The sequence below is a fragment of the Hypomesus nipponensis genome, chromosome 10 (genome assembly GCF_054491055.1).
Source record: "Hypomesus nipponensis isolate SF chromosome 10, ASM5449105v1, whole genome shotgun sequence".
In the NCBI taxonomy this organism is placed as follows: domain Eukaryota; kingdom Metazoa; phylum Chordata; class Actinopteri; order Osmeriformes; family Osmeridae; genus Hypomesus; species Hypomesus nipponensis.
This window is the reverse complement of record NC_140370.1, coordinates 7,399,369-7,424,118: the sequence shown is the minus strand read 5'-3', so window position 1 is coordinate 7,424,118 and position 24,750 is coordinate 7,399,369. Positions and strand designations below refer to the sequence as shown.

At 50.0% G+C, this 24,750-nt stretch overlaps 1 protein-coding gene across 1 annotated transcript in view; it reads left to right on the top strand.

The window, feature by feature from the left end:
• ephb1 (EPH receptor B1) overlaps positions 1–24,750 on the top strand; it is a 121,157-nt gene that overhangs the window by 19,966 nt on the left and 76,441 nt on the right. Inside the window, exon 2 of the mRNA XM_084706933.1 lies at positions 17,064–17,128. Within this exon, the coding sequence (XP_084563059.1) occupies positions 17,064–17,128 (65 nt within the window). The remainder of the gene's footprint in view (positions 1–17,063; positions 17,129–24,750) is intronic.

The following is a 24,750-nucleotide window of genomic DNA, read 5'->3' as shown; positions in this document are numbered from 1 at the left end:
CTCTCTCTCTCTCTCTCTCTCTCTCTCTCTCTATATATATATATATATATATATATATATATATATATATAGAGAGAGAGAGAGAGAGAGAGAGAGAGAGAGAGAGAGAGAGAGAGAGAGAGAGAGAGAGAGAGAGAGAGAGAGAGAGAGAGAGAGAGAGAGAGAGAGAGAGAGAGGAGAGGGAGGGAGGGAGGGAGGGAGGGAGGGAGGGAGGGAGGGAGGGAGGGAGGGAGGGAGGGAGGGAGGGAGGGGGAGGGGGAGGGGGAGGGGGAGGGGGAGGGGGAGGGGGAGGGGGAGGGGGAGGGGGAGGGGGAGGGGGAGGGGGAGGGGGAGGGGGAGGGGGAGAGGGAGAGGGAGAGGGAGAGGGAGAGAGGGAGAAGCTGGATCATGTACACAATCCTTCTAAGTAAAGAATTTACATGGTGCCTCACAATGTCACAATGTAAGGAATGTGATTTTCCCCCACAATTTCGACCACATCTCCGCTCTTGTTACATATTAAACTGTGTATGATGTTTTTTAGAGGCACGAATGTAAAACACAGTAGGATCCGAATCATACATCAGAAAGATTCTGTAATATCCAGACATTTTTAGAGGGGCAGACCGTAACAGAGGTTGTAACTCAAGAAGTGCAATAAACTTCGGCCGCTTTGATTTGGCTCTATTCTTTGTAATTGGAAACAGGCTAGTACTCTGTAGGGCCAGGGTTTTTCTGTTGACAGGATGGCAGGAGCCACTGCGTTTGACATATCTATCTGTAGTTTCTACTGTGCTCTTGCTGAGTGGGCTGTAATACAAAGGCAAAGACATGGGACTGCATCAAGCTACACGTGTAGCATTAAGCACATGCACTCCCAGTATTCTACATACAAACATCTGTTATGGTCTCCTTTAGACCTACTCGTACAGAGCACAGTCCTGTCCAACTGGTTGGTCCCATTCCTTTCCAGTCTAGCCTCCCAGACCAGGTCCAGTCCAGTTCCGGTGTAGTCTAGTCTCTTTCAACCCTTTAGTTCAGTTGTACAGAATGTTATTATGCTCCCAGTCTGTCTGCCAGGCTCGCGTCTCATGCTGGGAGTTGGGTGAGTTACGTCTCCCGGCCTGGTAGACCTATTCATCACACCTTCATTAAGACAGAATGGCTTTTTCACTCACCCTCCCCTCCTCCTGACAAACAAGGGTCACTTCCCACCCACTAGATTTACAGGCTGGCTGTGTGGCTTGGAACACAGGAGACTAGTCTCTTTCAAGAGGGTCAGGAGCCCACTCTGGAAACAGGACCACCGAAGACAGAGCAGAGATGGACTTAGAGACACACTCAGACAGAGAGAGACACGCAAACAGAGACAGAGAGAGAGTGAGAGAAGACAAAGTCCTAGAGAGAGACTTATAGAGAGAGACTCATACAGAGAGAGACTCATAGAGAGAGACTCATACAGAGAGACTCATAGAGAGAGACTCATACAGCGAGAGATAGGAAAGATGAAGAAAGATGGGCCCACAGAGACAAAGTGAGGAGAGGAATTGTGATAGAGGGGAAGAGAAGTGTGACAGAGAGACAGACAGAGACAGAGACAGAGAGAGACACACACAGTTGCACCGCCACTCAATGAAACTCATGGATGGCCTTATCCCGGTCCCTCTTTGTTCCTGCTATCTACGAGTGCTGTTATTCACACTACACAATGGGCTACAAAGCTGCTGGCTGAACCAGCAACCTCCCCCTCCCCGTCCTCCATATTGTAAGCCATTTAAACCAGTGTCAGACGGAGCAAAGCTGAGGTTTCCTCCACCGCCATTCTCTTGCACAGCTCAGGAAATGAGTTCTTCATTGTGCTTTTGGGCTGCCGTTTAGCCGAACGCAGCGCTACGTGAAGGCCAACATCTCAGCCCGATCAACAGTTGGGGCCCCCCTTTCTGTCATTCTCACCAGCTCTTTCTGCCCCCTCCTCTCGTCTACACTCCGCTTCCCTCCCTCTCTCTCTCCCCCTCTCTCTCTCACCTGCTTGTAGTCTTGCTCCCTCCCTCCCTCTCTCTCTCACCTGCTCGTAGTCTTGCTCTCTCTGCCTTCTGGGCCCTCCCTTGCTCTCTCTCATCTGTATCGCTCTCTCTCCCTCTCTCCTTACTGCCCATCTTATCATCCTGTCCTTTACTTGGGCACCAAAAGGTGTCCACTGTTACACTCCAACTATAGTGGATTTCTACTTTTTGCGCGGTCACAGCCTGTGTCCAATTATCATGGCGGCTGTTATACCTGTTAGTCAAAGGTGAAGTCTAGGTCATGGATAAGCCACTATAGATCCTTTTGCAGTATTGATTTCTGGACACTATACGCACGCATCTCACAGCCAATCTTTTTTTGTCGGTGCCGATGATTACAGCTCATGCCCACTCACACAAACAAGTGAGGTCAGTTGGTCAAACAAATGAGGGTGTGTAGTCAGACTCAGATGTAGTTGTGCATCCCTGGAGTTCCACTTCCCTGCCGGTGGCAGCTTGCCATGTTTTAGTGGGACTCTTCTAAATATTTCCAAGCTGCAAAAACTATTTTCCGTTTTTTTTTCTTTTTTTCCTTTTTCTTTTTCTTCCAGATTTGACATCCTCTTGGGTGTGTAAGACTTTTAAACCCTCTTAAAAGTTTCTGTTTCCCAGTATGCAATTCATGGTGTATAACTGTACATTGTGTTTTTCTGCAACACTGTTGTTAAAGGATTCTGACATATGACCTTTTCTTGTGGTGGATCTCGCTGGAGAGAGGGAATCAGGGGTGGGGACCAGACAGAAAATGAAGCCATGTGGCAGAAGTAGTCTGCTCCTAGTAAGTAGTGAAGGCATGTAGAAGATATAGTGAAAGATATATAAATAATACCAAGATATTGTGGAAATAAACACCAAGGCAAACACGCAGGTCGTTGAGCGTGAACATGCAAACTAGAGGAGGGGTTATTTTATTCAGCACTCAAAGAAAACTATAATCCTTCCCAGATTCCATCTCCCCCCACCCCACCCCCCTCCCTCCCTTTCTGTCTTCCTCTCAACATCAACTCTTAGAACATGACAGCCAATCAAACAAGCACCACAGCTTGCTTGTACCCACATCAAACACAGCATGGTCTGTTTGTGTGTGTGTGTTTGCCTGTGAGTATGTGTCTGTGTTGTCTGAGAGAGACAGAGAGAGGCAAAGAGAGACAGAGAAAGAGAGAGAGGTGGGCAGAGGAGGTCAGCTCTCTTCAGGAGGGACCAGACCAACTCAGCTCCCCACCGCTGAGACGGCCGTCTGTTTCCAGTCTAAACAACTCTGCAAGCTATTTCTCTCCACCACTCTTCTCCCTCGCCCTATCCTTTCTATCGCTCTATCCCATCCAGTCCTCATTCCTATTCTCTCCACCCTTTTCTTCTCCTCTTCCCTTCCTAATCCTGTCTCCTACATCTCCTCTCCTCTAGTCACTATTCACTAGAGGTGATTATCATTTTGCCCTTTGTGTATATATTATTTGGCATCGACACCAACCGAGTTCTCTTCCAATATCTAATCCTAGGTTTGGGCAGATTATCATATTTGTTTGCGCGATTAGAAACACTACTGGTAGTCAGGACGATTCTCTGGATTTGGAAATGAGTCATCCGACGCAATCTCCTTTGTGGATTGCTCCAGATGATCCTCCTGCGGTGTGAGTAAGAATAGAGGGATAGAGAGGACGGTGGGAAAAGAAAGGAGGGAAGAGAAGAAGAGGAGCCTTCCTGGCGGTGTTGAGGTGTGCCGGTGCCGGCTCATCACAGTCAATTAGCTTTGTGAGCTGCTTCCTGGAGATCTCCCAGTAGATAAAGGATCCTCATCACTTGCGTGAGTGCGTGCGAATGCCTGTGACTGCTGGTGCCTGCATATACACCTGCCGACATAAGCGCATAGCCCTGCCTTTGTAAACGGTGAATAGACAGCATGTTTGGCTGCTCGAGGTGGGTGGGCGTGTTTAGTTTTTTTATCTTCCCGGCCTGTCTCGTTGACTGATGGGTAATATGCTAAATAGAGGCTGGGTTTATGGCACCTGTGGCTCAGCTCTCACTTGACGAGAATGTGGAGCACTCGGTTGGTCATTTTCCGTTGCACACCGACGTCTTGGGAGTGTATGTGTGAATGTGAGTGTGTGTGTGTGTGTGTGTGTGTGTGTGTGTGAGTGAGTGAGTGAATGCCATGTAAGGCATGTGTGTAGAACGTGGTCACTAGAGCAGTGAGCCTTGTGCATCCGATAATAGTGTGTTTGCATGTGCATGTGTATGATTTATGAACTCGGTGTGTGTGATTTATGAGTGTGGTGTGAGTACTGCTCTGATCTTCCTGTATAATGTCCCATTAGGGAGAGAGTGAACATTCTGCTCTGTTCATCATTTACCTCATATTCAAGCACACCTGGAGAGAGGGCGAGAGGGAATGAGAGAGAGAGAGAGAGAGAGTGAGTGAGAGGGAAGAAAAAAGATGACAAGCGCTTCTCGTCCCTTCATCAATTATTCCTATCTCCTTTTACAACCACCTACACCTGGAGACGGGAGAAGGGGGAAGAGGGACAAACAAGAGGAAGGACAATGCAGAGGGACATTTGTTTGCCTCGTTCTATCAATGACATAACAGAAAGTGTTTCAAGTTAAGAGGGACAAACATCCATTAGGTTCTGCCAAAACATCATTTAAGTACCGAGGAAACCAAGTGTGTGACCAACCGAGTGGAATTAGGGCCACTGAACAACAACTTACCAAAAACCATGTCATTTCTAACTAGGAGTTTCTCAGGTATACAGTAGTAATGTCCAGAGAGCTGCACATATCAAGTCCCCTCAGTCATGATATTACAGCACATAGATAGTTGGTATAAAAGTATATGTAGAGAGAGAGACAGAGACAGAGAGAGACAGAGAGAGACAGAGAGAGACAGAGAGAGACAGAGAGAGAGAGAGACAGAGAGACAGTAGTTTATGGCTCTGACCTATAATTGTGTTCCACTAGTGTTTTTGGTTATCCAGACCTCATTATCTATAGAAAATTGTCAAGGGAGTTATACTAAGTACACCCCAAGAGAGACACACACACCCAAACACACACACACCTCACGTCACCCATGCATTTATCACATTATCTAAACACACGGACAATACAGCTAAATGTCCAAGCACATCAATTACTTTACCCAGAAACACACATGCAGTATAAACGCCCCCAGGTTTTGAACTAATATGTATTTTGTGTTGCTATCTCTGATAATTAAATACGTGGTTCTCTTTATAATGTACAGTGAATGTCTTGCATTATCTGCCTGTTCCGACTTCCCTCCCCCACATAGCCCTGTCATGTATTGTACGCAAGCTTGTGACACGACACGACACCCATAACACACTGGCTGAAATAACTGTGTACAGTTACTGTGTACACTTTCAGTTCTCATGTAAACAGCGCCCTCAGGCCAGTTGTTCTCTCAAAATCCTTGCAGAAGGCCTGTGTAGTAACCTACAGTTGTTTAACCCAGGCCCCCGCACACATACATCTCTCACACACACACACACGTAAACACGCACAGACACATCTATGGACAAATACCTCCATGCTATAAAATGGCAGAACCTATTTCAACAGCTTGCTGTACGCGTGCGTCTCTGTGTGTGTGTGTGTGTGTGTGTGTGTGTGTGTGTGTGTGTGTGTGAGGGGTGGACTGCTGCTGCAGAGCGTATGCTGGGAGAGTGCTCGCCAGGTGTGAAGGGAAACAGCTCGGAGCCAAGCGGAGCGACGGCGACGCTCCATATTTAACGAGACGTCGCTCCTCTTTTGCCATGCTGCAGTTGTAGGGCGCGCACACAGCGAGAGAAAGTGTCAAACTCGGACACCTACGTAACACATATGGATTAGACGGGGCTTAGACGTAACATACTATGATCTACGTCGCTGCTTTCCATGTTAGACTTTTTTCAACCAGGAGCCTAACCATAGACTTCTTCAGGGGGCAGCAAGCTAAATAGCCATCTTGGTTTTTCTATGGGCTGAGATGTCAACCACAGCGAACCTGATAGACCTAACCTCTCCGCAGTCTCTGATTTCTTCCTCTCCACCTGTTGACAGTGGGATCTGCTGCCACTGAGCGAGAGCCGCACCCAAATCGAGGATTCAACGAGAGCTCTGACGTGGTGTGGTCGCAAATCGCACCAATGTGTTTTTTTGGCAGACAATTCCGGGCTCCCACTGTCCACCAAGCCAACACGGGTGCCCGTGGATATTGCCTAATCCCTGCCAGCAAGCGTTGGCTTAACTACAGTTGCGTGGGTCTGTGGAGAGGGGCAGCGCTGTCTGACTTCGGAGTTTTGCTTGGACAGCTGTGACATTCTGAGCTGTGTTCTGGCCAAGCCTCCAGCTCTGGGTCTTCTGCGTAAGCTGGTTAGCTACAGTTGCTTTCAGCAACACAGATAATTCATCTTTTCATCCACCATCCTCAAAACACAGCAGACTTTTAGACCGAAGTTTAATATTTGTGGAAATGACAATCATCCTAACACAATGTCACCTCATGTTAGATGCAGCCATTAAAACTATTCCAGGGGAACAGCTATCCTCCACGGATGAAGCTAAGAGGACTGGAGGCATCTCTGGCTTTGCTTCAGTAAAAAGATTTGCATCAGCACTATAACGATCACTAAATCCAGTCTGACTTATGTTTGGTGCAGTTGAGTTTCAGCAAACAGGTCAGACTTGTTCTTGCACGCACTCGTGTTACCAGAAGACTGACAGGCTGACATGTTTACCTTGGCAGAGGTAAACATGGCTGCCAAACGATGCATTCCGGGTGAAAACCATGGATGGGTGTGCCAGGACAATGTCCTCTTCCTCCTCTTTGCCTCATTCAACCCCATCAAGGCCTCCTTTAACCGTCTGGCCCACACCCCCACACTCTCCACACTCTTTACTCTGCATGTGTTTAAGAGAGCACCACTCGCAGAGGGCGATGGAGGCTGGTTGGAGTAAATCTTGCTTCTGGACATGGAAACGTTCTCCGGAACTCCTTCACGCTTGTGGACCGCTGCTCTCTGTGCCTAGTTATGGTCGCCCCCCCCCACCACCACCAAAACCACCCACCCCCCTCTCTCTCTCTCTCTCTCTGGCAGAGCAGACCTCCTAGAAGTTTCTTTGCTAGCCTCGGGACTGCTTATCTCCATCTCTCTATCTCTCTCTCCCTCTCTCCCTCTCTCCCTCTCTTCCTAACTCCCTCGCTCTGTGGGTGTGTCGGCTGCTGGTGTAAGTGTAGCTGGAACATGGACGTGGGCCACGTATCTGCATGATTCCTCCGGTGCAACACAAAGGACACAGGGGAGCTTCTGAAACAAAGGGTGTGTGTGTGTGTGCAGGCATGTGTTTGCTTGTGTGTTTCTTCTCAATATATGTGTATTTGTGTGTGTGTGTGTGTGTGTGTGTTGGGGGGTGGGTGTAGGCCTAGGTGGAAGTATAGGCAGAAGTTGGTGGACTGGAGCTAACAAGCTCCCTGATGTACAGTACATGCAAACACCAACATCCACACACACACACACACACACACACTCCCACGCACACATCCCACACACACCCGCACAAGTAGCTTAGGGTAAGGGGAATAAGGACTAGCTGTGCTCTCCTTCTCATTCACACTGGCTTAACTCCACTGTCCCAGGGGTAAAGATTGCAAGACTAGGGAATACAGAACAGAGACTGCAATTACCTGTATTTCACTCCATTGGTCAAGGGAGGGATTGAGCTAAATTGAATGAGTCACACACACACACACAGAGACACACACACCGATAAAATCCCTGCTGGCTGTTATGCCACATCTCTCTCACACTCACTCTCCTCGGGGAGAACGACGCCGCGTTCCAGGGAGGCAAACTCCAGAAGGCTGAGGGGAGAGGAGCGATCGACTCATTCACACCTCTATATGACTGTTAAATCGTCTAAGCCACCAGCCCGATTCAGGCTCAACGCCTCGTCGGCCCCCACGACGCCCGACGATAATTTGACTTTTATTGAATGTGGGCTCCAGTGGGTTCAAGGTGCTTGGAGGTCGTACTTTACTGGGCGAAGGCAAGATCAAATGAGAGAGGGATGGATGGGTGGAAGGGATGGAGGGAGAGCACGACTCAGGAGCCCCCTCCTTAGGCCCTGTGTCTCCAGTTTGCCTGTGTGTTCGGGGTGGGGGAGGAAGGAAGGGAAGAGGGGGGCGGTCATGGGGGTGGGACAGGAGTCAATTTGGGGGTGCAACCAAACATGGTTAACAGCAGAGTTTTAATGAGATTGGAATCAGCTAGCTGCCACGAGCCTGGATATGAAGTTTTATTGCTTTCTGTGCCGATATCTCTCCCTGGGATGCTGTAGCACTGATGCAGTACAAGTGAATATAATGTTTCTTCTCCATTTTGATACATTGGTCTCTTGTTCCTTCATTTTCCTTAAAGGTGAGACTCCCCTCCCCTGATAGGAGGAACATGACTGTGTGGATGTGTTTGTGTTCGATAAACAGCGATAGTGGGTGCATAGCGTAGCTGCTCGCAGAGTGAATAGCCTTAAAGTAATCTTTCCAAAATGCCACATGATTTTCTACGGGGGTGTGGGTGTGGGGGGGGGGGGGGGGGTTGCGGACACACATGCAATGCACATCCACCCTCCTCTCTCTGTCTCTGACAGTTTTTTCTTCTTCTCCCCTCTATTCCAAGCCCCCCCTCCTCCCCTCCACTTTCTCCTGGCTGTGGGGAGAGAAGCTCCTACCGTACGAAGAGTGTCATAGGATAGCCATCGTTGTTCAGCGCCGTGGCCGTTTTCCCGAGAAGGCCGGTCGGCCATAATCTCCTCACCCTCCACCTGTTCGTCATCTCCCACCCCCTCCTCCCCCTCCTCCCCCTCCTCCCCCTCCTCTCCCTCCTCCCCTTCCTCTCCCTCCTCCCCCTCCTCTCCCTCCTCCCCGTCCTCTCCCTCCTCTCCCTCCTCTCCCTCCTCCCCCTCCTCTCCCTCCTCCCCCTCCTCCCCCTCCTCTCCCTCCTCTCCCTCCTCTCCCTCCTCCCCCTCCTCCCCCTCCTCTCCCTCCTCTCCCTCCTCACCCTCCTCTCCCTCCTCACCCTCCTCCCCCTCCTCTCCCTCCTCCCTCCCCCTCCTCTCCCTCCTCCCCCTCTACCTTCTCCCCCTCCTCCCCCTCCTCGCCCTCCTCTCCCTCCTCTCCCTCCTCCCTCCCCTCCTCTCCCTCTCCCTCCTCTCCCTCCTCTCCCTCCTCTCCCTCCTCTCCCTCCTCACCCTCCTCTCCCGGCACACCCGCACCATCGATATCAGATGCGGCAGAGCTCGGTGCAGATGGCCATCTGGGACGCGTAGACACACGCACGCTACCAGCAGTCTCGCTGTCTGTCTCCTGTCTCCCTCTCACTGCCCCCCCCCCCCCCCCCCCCCCCCCCCCCCCGTCCCTCTCTCCTTCACTGTAGTCTCTCTGTCTCTTCCTCAATCTCTGTCTCTCATCTATCGCTCTCTTCTTGCTCTCACACATTTTTCTTTCCCTGTGACATGATGATATCCAAAGAACTTCCTGGAATGGATATTTATTCCAGTTTTTCAAGTATTCTGTGTGTGTGTGTGTGTCTCGTTCTCTCGTTCTCTCTCTCTCAACAACCCTCTCCCTGTCTCTCTCTCTCTCTCTCTCACACACCTTCACACTCAGTCAGCAGTGCTAATGATGATCCACACTGTCTGTGGCAGAGAGAGAGAAAGACATCTTTAGTAATGTCAATGACACATCATTGTCAGCACTACTTCCTGGTTAGGTCATCACTGTGGTCTGTGACTCACAGTTACATCTCTTCAGTTCTGCAGTCAGTCTTATAGTCTCATAGGTGCGTAAAAGATCTCTTTAGATATCCACAGATCTCTTCTGACACGGATTGAATGTGCTTGTGCAGAGCAAAGAACCAACTGATGGTCAAATTGAAAGAAATGAACAAAAAGACATTGTTGCCGTATATGGAATAAATAGTTAATACTATATATTTTGTATTCTGTATATAGAGGTATTCTCAGTATGTATCGACAGTGTCGCGGTATTCTCAGTATTAGTATGTGTACTGCAGTATACGAGTTCTGAAGTGTATCAGGTACTCAAAGTATATTCAGTGCATTTCAGATGATGGAGATGTTGACAGACCCTGAATAGAGGGAATCAGTGATGTACAGTGGTGTGTTCCAGCTAGTCAGCATTAGGTTCCACTGGCAGGCTGGCCAACATCAACATGAGGTCTGTGGATTGTGCCATGCCAGCAGAGGGGAAACGGGAGATGTCCGTCGTGGTTTTCTTGGCTGGTTGTCAGGTTGCTGTGGTCATGCCCTCTCAGAACTCGAAGCTCCATGGCGTAGCTTTTTCATTCCAACAGAGAGAACCCTACTGTTACAATCTCTTATTTCATTGTGGTTCAGACAGAGAGTTTAGCCTGACTGTGGGAGTGGAGGCAGAGTTCGAGTTAGGCAGTCCAGTTGGGCTCCGGTATTTGGTCTGGTGTTGTCACTATGCAAACCAATCATACCCCTACGTTATCTTCTAATATCATAGTACGTGTGGTTGTATTACTCTTAATTCATGTTTCTATGAACGTAGACAGGGACTACAGGCATGGTTCCCCTCAGTTTACTGTGTCTGCTTTATCCTCCCACTCAGTCCAGTCAGGACTAGGTTTTCAGACATAAAAGGTTCAGGCAGGGCAGTCTTGATGAGAGTCTCAGCGCTGCTTGTTTTCTCCAGAGGGAGACGCATGCTGTCCGGCTGGCTTTGCGACACCCTCCAGGAGAGCGAGGGAGAACGTTTCCTAAAGATGAGAGAGTACATTTAGGGAGAGCTCGGACATGATTCTGGCGCTACGCACCATAGTGCTTTCTATAGACTTTTTCCTTCCAATTCTGAATCCAATTCAATACACACACAAGCCGTACACATCATTCCTTTATAATATCAGCTAGACAAGAAACTACCCAATAACCTGCTATTCTGACCAGATAAAGATTAACCATTTTTCAGAGGCGGACAGGGTAAGGATGAATTGGGAATGGCGTCAGGTTTATTTTCGGAGCTAGTTGTGAAGGACTAAGGGACATTGGCTGACATGGATACGGAACAACAGTGCACTTTAGATGATAGAATTAGCCGTTGCTGCTTTCTCTAATTCTTGCGAACGGATGTCATCTATTGTCGCTGGTCCTCTTCCAGGCGACAGCGAGAGTGTGCTGCGAGAATGGCACAGCATCAGTCACAGCGGGACACCAATCAATGTTAGCTTCCCGTAAGAGCGTAATCAATGGCTTTTTAATTGTATCTCAATTGGACTCCTCACTTCGACATGCGTCATTTTGCCTTATCCAGCACCGTGTGCAACCACACAGGCGTGCATGAGCACACACACACACACATTGCTACGACACACACTTCCACCATAGACGGAAATGGATGGTCTAAAGGGGTTCTGTGTGCGTGATGTGTTTGCGTACTGTGTCTGTGTGTGTCTGACACTGCAGTTGACTAATTGGAAGGTCCATTTCTTTTTAATAAGTGTAGGAGAGGAGGGCCAAGACGGAAAGCCTAATCTGAGCGTGACCTGGAGACACTCAAGCGTGTGTGTGTGTGTACGCTGACGTGCAGACAGTGCACTCGCGGCGCTCAGGAGAGAGGGAGGAAGGAAAGAGAGAACGATGTGAAAAGAGAGAGAAGGAGAAAATGGACAAGAGGAGGGAGACACATTAATGAACAAAGGAAAGAAGGATCGGGGGGGAAAGGGCTTCAGAGGAGAGGAGGGGTGGAACAGACTCAGTGGACTGAGAGGAGAAGACGGTGAATTGTGTGTGTGTGTGTGTGTGTGTGTGTGTGTGTTTGTGTGTTTGCGTGTGTTTCGTAGAGTAGATGAATTAAAGATGATGCTCTTCAGCAGCAGTGCTTACCAAGGATCAGTCCCTGCTGCTAATGCAATGTTAATGAATGCAAACGACGTGCCATCACTTTCCCTGACCAGCAGAGGTGAGGGAAGGAGGGAGGAGGAGCTGGAAGCCTGGGTCTGGGGGGAGGGGGAGGGAGCAGGGAATAGAAAGAGGGATAGAGAGAGAAGCTGAATGACACCTCCCAGGGGAGTTGTGTGTGTGTGTGTGTCTGTGTGTCTGTGTGTGTATGTGTGTGTTCAGGACAACAGTATACATCCAGGGTCTGTTGTAAAGTAGCTGATTGGCTGCTAGGCTATGATGAGATGCATGGTTATCTGTCACCAAGCCGTGTCTGTGGCTGTGTAGCCGTCTCTGTGTGTGTGAATGCCTGTGTGTGTGTGTGTGTGTGTGTGTGTCTCTGAGTATGTGTGTTTTTGCTGGTTAGGCTGGATGCTATTACTTTTCTGTGGCCCCAAGAAGTCTATTGAAAAAATAGTGAGAGGGAGAGACAAAGAGCCAGGCTTTTTTTCTCAAGGCACAGGCTTGCTTTCTGCAAGTGCCACTGCCACTGCAAAGACTGAATAGAAATACTTCTGGAGGTCAAGGATCGACAGGTTTGGACTTCCGCATATAGTAATACTGTTTTTCTGTTTATCCCCAGCTGGCCAACCATGACCCATTCCTGGGTTGTTTTCCACCAGTGTGTTAAGTCTGTCTCTGCTTCTATCTCATCAGAACTACTTTGATGGTTCTCTCTGTATCTTCACATCCATTTCCCTGGTTCACCACAGTGTCGTACTGGTCACAGAAGAGCTGAAAATACATTCCAACGTGAGAACAGACGGGGCCAAAAAATGATCCCAGTGTAACGTGTGTGTGTGCGTGTGTGTGTGTGGGTATATGTGTGAGGGACCATTGGATTATCTGGTTTCATTGGAAGGAAAATAGTCAATATTCACATGTTATAGTGTTTTATCAAAAATAAGTGAAATCAATTGGGTTGGTTTTCACTAAAGTCTAAAAAGGAATGTTTTCTACAGTTATCTGTAGTTGTTTTAGTTAATGTACCTTTATAACTGCAAGTCTTGAATCTTAATGTCCAAAATCACCAGTCTGTGGACAACTCACTGGCATGCAGAGCTCTCTGCATAATCTTTGGAACTGGTAAAGTTAGGTGTGTGTGTGATTATATGTGTGTGTGTGAGGCGATGGGTCATCCACAGAGAGACCTACAAGGCTATTGACCGACGGAGAGGCCGGGATCCCCTGGAGAGCCGCTCCTCCACGTGTTCCATGGGGCGTGGAGCTCTCCCCAGCCACAGCGGGAGAGGACCACACTGGCTCCCTCCTGCTTCACTGGGCAATTAGACAGAGAAGAACAGGCTGAGCAATCCCATCCTGTTGACTCCTTCCTTTTGTGTGTCGCCCGGGACTGCGATCATCTCTCTCTCTCTCTCTCTCTCTCTCTCTCTCTCTCTCTCTCTCTCTCTCTCTCTCTCTCTCTCTCTCTCACACTCTCTTTCTGTCTCTCGCTTTCCCTCTTCCCCCCCTCTCTTCCTCCTATTCTTTATTTCTCTCTTACACTCCCTCTCTCTTTCTCTCTCTCCCCCCCACTCATGCTGGTGACATGTATTCTTGCGCGTCAGTCAGATGGATCTTGACAGGATGCTGACGTGTAATTGCGTGAAGAGGGCCCCCGTATTGATCTGGCAGGCACCCTCCCCCCTCCCCTCTCTCTCCTCCTCCATCTCTCTCTCCTCCTCGCTCTTTCGCTCTCCTATATATATATATTTATTCCCCCCCCCCCACTTCCTACGTCTCTCTGCTGTTTCTTTCCTCTCTCCTCTCCCCTCCCCTTCTCCTCCTGTCCTTCTTCCTCTCTATTTTTTCCCACCCCTCCCCACCCCAGAAATTGCCCACCATTACATTATCGATCCAGTGCGACCCACAGACTTGCTCGTGGAGTCCTTCTGGTGCTGTAAAAGGGTTGCGGACTTGGAAGTGGACAGGGACGGATGACATGCCATCGTTTGCAGCTGGCTCCGCTGGCCGCTCCGTTCTGTTGTCCCCGTAGATTTATGTGGTGGCCGACCGTGCACCACGAAGCAAACTATGAAACACTCCACAGCCGTTTCATCATTCCTCAGTGCAGTAAAGTACCTACATACGCTGGGGGGGAGGGGGGGGCTGGGGGGCTGGGGTCGGGCGGAGCACTCCCTCTCACCAGCCTCCAAGCACCATCGGTGGAGGGACGGAGCGATGGTGAAAAGGAGGGGCCGTGCTGTAGTGAGCGGGCGGATGGAGAGGGGTGGCGAGAGCGTCCCGCAGGGCCAGGGAGGATGGAAGAGCCAGGAGGGGCTGGCGTCTCCTGCTTCTCCAGGAGGATTCTGGGTGGTGAATGGAGACGGAGGAGGCGTGTCCTGACCTAATTGCTGTCTGAACTGAGGGAGCCGGCCGGAAGAAAAGGACTAATTGTTTTTTATGGGTCATTTATGGGTTTCAAGGACTGGGTTTACTGTGGCGTGAAAGCACTGTGACCAGAGAGAGCGAGGGATGAGTGAGGAGGGGTGGGAAGGCCAACATCATCATTATGCCCATGGTGGCCACATTAGGTGAAAGGAGAAATGGGCTTGAAAGCAAATTAATTCCACAAATCAAATTATCCGTCCTCAAGTGAACAGTGGATTCAGTGGAGGACAGCGAGTCCCTTCCTCCTCAGAGAAAAGGAGATGGAGAGAGACAGAGAGGTACAGAGCGAGAGACACAGAAAAACATGGGAGGCAGAGAGAGGGAGTGTGATCAACTCGGATCAGTCTAAGCTGAGGGGATGTTCTGTAGTAGGATCAGTCCACTGATTTGGGTCTTCAGGTGTCTCAGCCTCGCCCCGTGAACAGACGGCAGGCGAGCGCGTCAGCCACACGTCCCTGTCCCCCCCCCACACACACACACACACATGGCCCCACACGCCGCCCCCGCCCCTCTGCTAACTGTACAGCCCCTCTTCTCATCTGCCCACCTGCTGAGGGAGGGTTAGCATCACATGTCGTCGTCGTCGTCCCCCCCCGCTCCCCCCGGGGAGGGGAAGGGGAAATGGCCTCCTGACGGCGTCGTGATTTGACTAAAGCCTTCTGTGATTTCCCCTGAGGGGGCACTTGCCACTGTGGCTGCCTGCTTCTCACAGCTGGTCACGCTCCCATCTCCCCAGACGGGAAGGGCAGACAGGCAGGCAGATCGCTACTGAGGCAGACAGACACGGCAAGGCTGACACAAATGCAGGTAGGAAGGTAGGCTGGTAGGTTAGACTGGGAGACAGGCAGGCCAACCTATAAGGAGCCAGAACAACATAAATGGACACCGGCAGGTAGCAGCCAGGCAGGCAGGAGCCAGAAAAAAAGAAAGAAAGAAAGACAGGCAGATGAAGGCAGATCTAAAGGAAATTGGAATAGGCTGATGGAAGCCCAGTGTGAATAAGGCTGTCAGTGGAAAAGAACATGGGGGATTGGTGTGTGTGTGTGTATACGTGTCCTTTTGTGTGTGTGTGTGTGTGTGTGTGTCAGGGAGCGTGAGAGAGAGGGAACGATCGCGTGCACGTGAGTGTGCCAGGGTAATTGACTTTGTGCTCTCGTGTGGGGGGGGGGGGGGGGGGGGAGGGGGGAGGGAGCCAGCCCCTCCTCTCTGTATGAATGTGAAACACACACACATGGACATACTACCCTTGCCTTGAATGTGTCGTTCTTACACCTCCCATCCTGTCAAACATCCATGGCTCTCTCACCCCTGCAGGCCCCCGTGCACCAGACAACTGCTCTGGCACTGCCACGGTGAAATATCCCCCACTTGACTTGGCAAGATGGAGGGCTGAGGAGAGGGAGGGGATAAAGCGTATGTTATTGGGGAGGATTATAGGTCATAATGTGTATCTATCATGTCCTCGCCGAAGAGGCCATCTTGTCACTGGGCCTCATCAATCAGTGGGGCGCTCCAGGGTAAAAAGACAGAGAGAGAGAGAACGAGAGAGCGAAAGATCAAGAGAGAGAGAGAGAACGAGAGAGAGCGAGAACGAGCGAGAGAGAATGAGAGAGAGAGGGAGAGGGAGAGAGAGAATGTGAGAGAGAACAAGAGCGATAATAGAAAGATACAGAGAGGGGGCGAGGCTGAGTGAGAAAAACTGGGAGAGAGGAGTGAAGAAAGAATCTAGAAAGAGAGGGAGAGAGAGAGAAGGAGGGAGAGAGAGGGAGAGAGGAGAAGGTGAGCAAGAGAAGGAGAGGACGCTCAAACAAAGTCAATCTGGGACGGCAGCTTAGAGGGTGATGACTGATGGTATCTCTGTCCCTATAGTGAACAGTGTTAGAGGGACATGTATTGTGTGTGTGTGTCTGTGAGAGAGAGAGAGAGAGAGAGAGAGAGAGAGAGAGAGAGAGACATGGAGAGACATGGAGAGACGATATTGTCCCTCAGAGTGCTAATGATGATGACCAGTAAGCCAACACAGAGAAGAGGAAGGAGGATTTTCCTCTCATGTCTTCAAATCAAACTTGGGGAGCTGTAGAACTGGGTGACCGTCGTGAAATCTCTTCTCATGGTGTGGTGTCGCTGAAGGTACTCTACAGTGTGCTGTGTTACGAGTGTGTTAGGCTGTAGCAGAGCGCTGTCTGGGTGTCAGTGTGCCAGGGCAGTAGTGACAGTCCTGTGTGTGAAGAGCACTCAGGGATTTTTACGGGGTAAACAATGACAAACCAACACTCATCGCACAGACAACACACTCACACACACATTTTGTTCATTCTTCGCTCCTATAAAAAAGGAACTCGAGAGAGAAGTGGCGGACCAGGTCACAGTTGTGTCAAGTGCTCCTTCTCCCGACACTGGCCATGGCAGTGCACTGATCTCCACTTGAGTGCCGTGCTAATCTGCTAACAAATAAGGACCGCTGAACGGCAATCAGAATGTGGACAAAAGAAGTTGAGACTAACCATTTTTTCTCTCTCTCTTTTTTCTCTTCACCCCCCCCCCCCCCTCTTCTTCTCTCCTTGTCGGCTGTCCTACCTCCCTTTTCTTTCTCACTCTTTGTCTTTCGCTCCGTCTCTCTCTCTCTCCTCTCTTCTCTCTTGTCTCCTGCAGAAACGGTGATGGACACCAGGACAGCCACTGCGGAGCTAGGCTGGACAGCCTATCCTGCATCTGGGGTGAGTAGTAGCAATAAGGCACACAGGGAACAATAGCAAAGATCCTACAGGGCTGGGATTTTGATCATAGCAGCACCAGGATATACATAGCAGTATGTTAGACCAACATTTAGACAGGAAATGCTGTGAGAGGGAAAAGGAACTGGTCTATTTTTGCTAGCTCACATGGAATGGTCTTGGATTGGGTGACATGAAATATTTCTTTCGATTTATTTGCAATATTTCAAAGACAACTTCTCTTTCTCTGATTTTTATTTAACATATTGAAGACACCAAAGACACTTGTGAAGTGCCCTGGGGTTTGATGTGACTTTCCCCGCCAGTAAAATTTGATTATTTATTCAAAGTGTCATCTCCCTTCCAGACGGATGGCCCCTGCTAAGAGCGCGGACAGTGTTTTAGCTTCTGCATATCATACTCAGTTTGATGGTCTTACTTTGGGATTAGTCACAAAGCCGTTATCTATGACTTCAGAATCTCGGGTCTCCAAATTGAACTTTGACACCCAGGACCTGTGTGTGAGTGTGTGTGTGTGTGTCTGTGTTTTTGTCAGTGTTGTGTACTGCGCTGGTTAAGTTGACCGTGGCTAACACTGTTTGGCATTGGGTGCTATACTTTCCCTAACCCCCAGCCCCTAACCTCAACCATAGCTAACACTGTTTGGCATTGTGGACTTCCCATGGTCTAACCCCCCCTGCCCTTAGCCTTCAGCCTTGAGCCTCTATCCCCCCACCGCCTTCCTTCCAAGTGCCAAGTCCCCAGCCACTACCCTCCAGCCCCTAGATCCCAACCCACACCTTAACCCCAGCTCCCTGAACCCTAAACCTCCATCCCTTACCCTCCAGCCCCCTGCGCCCAGCCCACACCTGAACCATAACACACAGCCCACAGCCATCAATGCCTAATCCCCAGCCTTCACCCCTGAACACTGAACCAGGCCTGAGCCCATATAGCCTCTGACGCAGAGCAGATTGCTAATGACTAGGAAACCGCTATGACATCATAGTCAAGGAGTGGTCCGTGCACTTTCAGACCGATCTTCCAGTATGTGACAGTTCAGTCTCTCCAGCTATGAACTGCCAACTCTGAACCGTGTCAGCCTCGCGCTTCATGACGACTCGCTCGTCTGCGAGTGTCTCCTTCCATCAGCGGCCTAGCGACAGATGGGAACTAGCGAGACTGTTGGACTGCCTGTCCGCAGACGCTTTTCCTTCCGCTAGCGAGCGTCGACTTAAGTCGCCGTGGATGTCTCTGTGTTCTAGGCTGGGCTGGGCTAAGCACGCGTCTCCACACAGCTGAGGAAGCAAGGAGGAACCTGTCTGAGAGGTTGGATGTAGGTCGCTTCAGAACCTAGACGGCCCTCATGCTCACCCTGGTGAGGTGCTCTACATGCTCTACTACACTCCAATATCATCTCTCTCTCTCTCTCTTCACTTAAAAGTGATTTTGCAAGAAAGGGCTGTATTTTTGGGCCAGCTTGTTGTAAGCGTTATAACAGACATTCTGCTGCAGGGAGGACACTATTACTCACTGGTAGAACTTACCAGAGCACTATGTCTTCGTTTGACCTCCATGTTTGTGTAGTTTAGATCTGCTTAAGGCAATAAGGATGAGACATGTGCAAAAACACACACACACATGCACACACACACAACCTTGGTTGGCCCTCGCATGTTGTCTTTTCTGTCTTTCTCTCTTTCTCAAACACACACACACTAACTCAACTTACGGTGGTTGAGAGGAAATGTGCTGGCAGGCTGACTGGATGGCAGATGTCTGTGTTACAGTCAGTTCCACCAGAAACCCCTGAGTCTAAACACAAAGTGGTAAGCATCAACGAACAATATCACACAACACATATTGATTAGACTCCAAAACGATACGTAAAGATGAGGTCATGTCACAAGTGGGTCGAGTGATGTCATGTCCTGGCGCAGGAGGAGCAGGTGTCCAGTGTGACTGTGGGGATGCGGTGCAGAGGGATGGAGTTCCTAGCACACCCACTTGTTTTCTGACGTCAGTGTGCTGTTGCTGTAAATAGCAGACGTGGCTCTAACACACTGACCCATTCTGACAGGCTAGGAAACACACACATGCACATACATGTGCACACAAATACATCAAGATCTTGCATGCTGTGTACGTTTTCCTACTCAATAAATCACAAATACTGATATATTGGAGAGAGAGGGAGAGAGAGAGGTCTCAGTTGTATACAGTATGTGTGTTTGTGTGAGCATGAGCTATGTAAAGGGAACTTAAACAACAACGTTTCCACACTACAAACACTGCTCCCTCCCTCGCTCGGTCACTCACTCATCCTCTCTGTCTCTTTCTTTCATATTCTTTCAAACAAACACACACACACACACACATTAAATAAATATGCTGTCCAGATGAGATTTTTGGCCCCTCACCATTCCCTATACGACCATTTGGTGTCTGTGCTGTTTGTGTGCTGTGTGTGTGTGTGCGTGTGCGTGTGTGTAGTGTGTTTGTCTGTGTGTGTAACAGGGAGGTGTATTTGCCCTTTCAAGTTCAGAAAGAAGGGGGGCGGGGGTCATAGCGTTTGCATCAAACGGTGATAGGGGGTGAGAATAGGCAAGCTAAAGAGGGCCGAAGCAGTACGGGGAACAGCACAGTGAAGAGATGACAGGATAGAGGACAGGAAGAACACTGAAAGAGAGGAGAGGGGGCGGCTAGATCAGGAAAAAAAAAAAAGTGAAAGGCCAGAGGGAAGGGGGATGGGGAGGGGCTTGTCGGAGACAGAGGCGTGTGGAACGAGGGGAGAGAAAACGAGCGGGGAGCAGAAGAGGGGGAGGGAGGGAGGGAGGGGGGGGGGGTCGGAGAGCTGAAGGATTAGGGGAAACCAGAATGAGAGAGGAGAAGGGATCGATTGTGTGTTGAGGAAGGGAGCGAGACAGAGAAAAGAAAAAATGTGTGAGAGAGGGAGAGGGAGTCTGGGTCAACTCATGGGACTCTTCTGGGTTAAAAAACTTGGAGAGCTTACACTTGTAGACTTGGTGTGTGTGTGCGTGGAGAGGGGGGAGGTGGTCTAGGTGGGGGACACAGAGAAATGGTTGACTAGCAGACATTTTGGGAGCTGTTGAAAGCGGGCGAGCAAATTGATCTGTAAGCTTGTGTTTGGTTTGTGTGTGTGTGTGTGTCTTTTATTCATGTGTGTGTCTGTAACAATTGAGGGGTGAGTTGATGGGTGTTTTTAAACCACCCTGGCCATCTGTTGACCAGACACACACACTCAAACACACTTGTATTATTCATAAAGCCAGACAGGGCCTCCACTGTCAGCAACGCTTGAGAGGGCTACATGAACACAGGTGGAGAGAGAGAGATAGAGAGAGATAGAGATAGAGAGAGAGAGAGAGAGAGAGAGAGAGAGATAGAGAGAGAGAGAGAGAGAGAGAGAGAGAGAGAGAGAGGGGGAGAGGGGGAGAGAGGGAGAGAGGGAGAGAGGGAGAGAGGGAGAGAGGGAGAGAGGGAGAGAGGGAGAGAGAGACCAACTTTGACCCTATGTGCTGGAGAGCTGAAATGGAATGAGGGTAGAGAAATGACAGTGAGCCATGCTGGCTGCGCATCAGTGGCCTGCTGATAAGAGTCATTTTTATCACACACACACACACACACACACACACACACACACACACACACACACACACACACACACACACACACACACATGCCCTGGAGAGGGCTAGTGATGAAGAGCTCTTTCATGTTTCCTAGTTACTGTCTGTGACGGGGATAGTGTGTGTCCAGACTGTGCCTGTGTGCTTTGAGCAGACATCATCATTTCTACCCAGTACACATGACAGGTCAGAGTCATGCGGACTAGGAGCGAGCAGCATGTGTGTGTGTTTGTGGGAATCTGCGAGTGTGTGTTTGTGTGTACGTGTGAACCGGTGTGTGTGCATTTTGGTGTACATATCTGTGTGGGTGTGATTTATTAGTTCACTTGCCGGATGTGTCTTTTTCCCTGTTCTGTATACGAGCAGGGCGATAGAGCTAGCAGTAAGAACCTCATACCCCAACTGGTCTTGTGTCTGCTTAACCATAGAATGTGAATGTTTCATTCTTTCCTGGCCTTTCTGTTTTCTCTCTCCCCTGCCTGCATGTATCCAGCCTCGGCCCCCCCTCTCCTCTATTACTTCTCGCTTTTCAGTCGTCCTCTTTCAAAGCCTGGATTCTTCGTGACTCTCCTTTCTGTCCGTCTTTTTACCTGCCTGTTCCTCTCTCTCGTCCTCTCTATTTTTCTCCTTCCCTTTCCTTTATTTTTTCTCGAAATTTCTCTCTCTCTCTCTCTCTCTCTCTCTCCCTCTCTCCCTCTCTCTCTCTCTCTCTCTCTCCCTCTCTCCCTCTCTCCCTCTCTCCCTCTCTCCCTCTCTCCCTCTCTCTCTCTCTCTCTCTCTCTCTCTCTCTCTCTCCCTCCCTCTCTCTCTCTCTCTCTCTCTCTATATATATATATATATATATATATATATATATATATATATATATATATATATATATATATATATATATATATATATATATATATATATATATACTATTTGTCCTCTCGCCTCCCTTTTCTATGCCATGTGTCTCTGTCTTTGTGTGCAGCGTGGATGTGGGCCTGTCAGGCTTGTCAGGTATTGTGGTGATGTTATTCAGTCAGCTCTCACATCCCCATCCTCACACACAGGCACAATGCATAGAGACAGACACACGGACGGACACACACACACACACGGATGGACACAGCTACACACGGACACACACACACACACTCACGGACGCTCACCAGGCTAAGAGGAGTGCTAATAGGCTGCCGTTCTGCTCTCCCGCTGCCAGGCTCCTTTGTGTGTATCCGGAAACATCCGTGGACCCCGGCTGTACTGTGAGCCCCAATTCTCCAGGTTCTTCTCGCTCCATCTTCCTCTCTTCTTTTTCTCCCTGTTCATCACCCCATCGTCCGGACGGCGGCGCAGGCAAAAAAACATTTGGGAAAGTCAGCTATTCAATATTCAGCTTATTCTACAGAGGCTGGAGCACAGGGCCAACTCCAAAAACCATCAGATGGGTCTTTTTTTTGTTTGGTTTGATGACAGTCTTTGAGTGCTTGAGGTGTAGGGACCAAAATGACCTCTTCCCATCCCTTGACATTCACAACTCTCGTCAATCACTGGGGCCAAGGGGCAGTATGGCTTTCACCTGTCCTCCATCCTCAGTCTGTCTGTCCTCGATCTTCAGTCTGTCCTTTATCATTAATCTGTCCTCTATCACAAATCTGTCCTCTATCATTAAACTGTCCTGTATTATTAATCTGTTCTATATCATCAGTCCCTTAATTTTCTTTTTCTTCCTCTCGTCCCTGAATAGCACATTCATGTCCATGTCATCTCTCTTTATCTCGTTTTCTCTGTCTTTCTCACTCTCCTTTTGTCTATCTGTCTCACACTGCCGCCCCGCTGTCATGCAGAAGGAATTGGCTAAATTCGCCCAGCTATCACTTCTTCTTCTTTTATTTCCGTTTGTTTTTTATTCTGCTCAGGGGTAGTAATGGGCATTAAGTGTCTCTCCCCCCCCCCCTCTCCCCAGCAGCACCTGGCTGCCGTCCTCACACCCTCTTCAAAGGACCCGGCGTGTAATTGAAAGCGAGAGTGTAAGGAATGAAATGGAGACGGGATGGGGAGCGGAGAAGATGGGGAAAGAGGGGTGAAGCGAGGGAGAGTGAAAGAAAAGGGCGAGAGAGCAAGCGGCAGAGAGAGGGGGAGTCTGGAGCTACATTATCACCAAGGAAAAAGGCATTTTAAAGGAATATGGGAGAAAACAAGAAGCCCTAATGGCAAATATTGTATCAACGCGACATATTCCCCAGTGGTGCGTAAAATAAACGCCAAAACACACCCAGATCCACACGCACACACATGCTTAATAAACTCAGTAAGGTCTAATCAATGGGACTCGTCTCTGCACATCATGGTTCACCCGAACACACACAAAGACATCATTTGCTTCAGTCGACAGCCGTGAATTTGGGCATGGTGTAAGGACAGCATGGGTGCTGGATGGCTGCTCTATAGGGTTAGACACAGAGCAGGCAGACATGTCTATTTTGGCTCAATCAAAAAAAGGCGCTGGTCTGTAATTATGGGCTGTCTCCGAGTGTTTTTAAACATGTCTACTTCCCTCCCCATCCGTCTCTTTCACCGGGGCGTAAACCCCAGCCGCGACGCCTCAGTCTGCCTCTGCCTCAGTCTGCCTCTGCCTCAGTCTGCCTCTGCAACGCAGCGTTGCCCACAGCCCCCCTGCTCAAACAGCACAGCTGATCACAAATGATCCTTGCAATCATCTTTTGCTGCCTGGGTGTGTTTGTGTTTGTGCGTGTTCATGGATTTCTTCCTCTGTGTGTGTATGTAGGTACGTAAAAGGTGTAGTACTGTATGGAATGCATGTGTTTGCTCCTATGTAACCTCATCCCAACCACTAAACACAATGCAGAAGACTGCTAATCTCCCTGATAGAGACTCTAGTAGCCGCAGGTAGACATCTGGGTGTGAGCTGACTTCCAGGTACGGGAGAGAAACCTCGGTAGACCGCTGTTGCTGCGGACACGAGGAGGAGGAGGGGGAGCAGGAGGAGGGGGAGCAGGAGGAGGGGGAGCAAGAGAAGGGGGAGCAGGAGGAGGGGGAGCAGGAGGAGGGGGAGCAGGAGGAGGGGGAGCATGAGGAGGAGGAGGAGGGGGAGCAGGAGGAGGAGGAGCAGGAGGAGGGGAAGCAGGAGGAGGAGGAGCAGGAGGAGGAGGAGCAGGAGGAGGGGGAGCAGGAGGAGGAGGAGCAGGAGAAGGGGGAGCAGGAGGGGGAGCAGGAGGAGGGGGAGCAGGAGGAGCAGGAGGAGGGGGAGCAGGAGGGGGAGCATGAGGAGGGGGAGCAGGAGGAGGAGGAGCAGGAGGAGGGGGAGCAGGAGGAGGGGGAGCAGGAGGAGGGGGAGCAGGAGAAGGGGGAGCAGGAGGAGGAGGAGGAGGAGGAGGGGGAGCAGGAGGAGCGGGAGGAGGGGGAGCAGGAGGAGGGGGAGCAGGAGAAGGGGGAGCAGTAGGGGGAGCAGGAGGTGGGGGAGCAGGAGGAGGGGGAGCAAGAGCAGGAGGAGCAGGAGGAGGGGGAGCAGGAGGAGGGGGAGCAGGAGGAGCGTCACCTGACATGAGAGAGCTCCCTTCCTACGCCAGTGTCCCTTGGTGTCATCGCCGAGTGCTTGGCCAGTGGTGAACTTCTCCAGAAGAGCTCTTTACCTCACCTTACCACACCGATCTCAATCCAGTCTACCTCTTTCCTTCCCTCTTGTATGCCCGCGTGTTTGCGGCCCTGCTCTGATGGACTCCAGTTCCCATGATGTCTTACACCCCAGTACGGGTCAAGATGGGGCATTCTTCTAGTGGAGGAAAACAACTCAAAGTGCATCTTATGAGAGAAGTAGATTGCTGCCGAGCAGCAATTTGGTTTAGGTGTAAAAATACACCAAGCATTTTTAGTCTTCTTTCAGAGGAAGGTTTTTAAAATGTAACACCATGAGTGGGTGCTGTGCGGAGGGGGGCTTGATGTGACACCTGGCCCCTCACAGGGAACCAA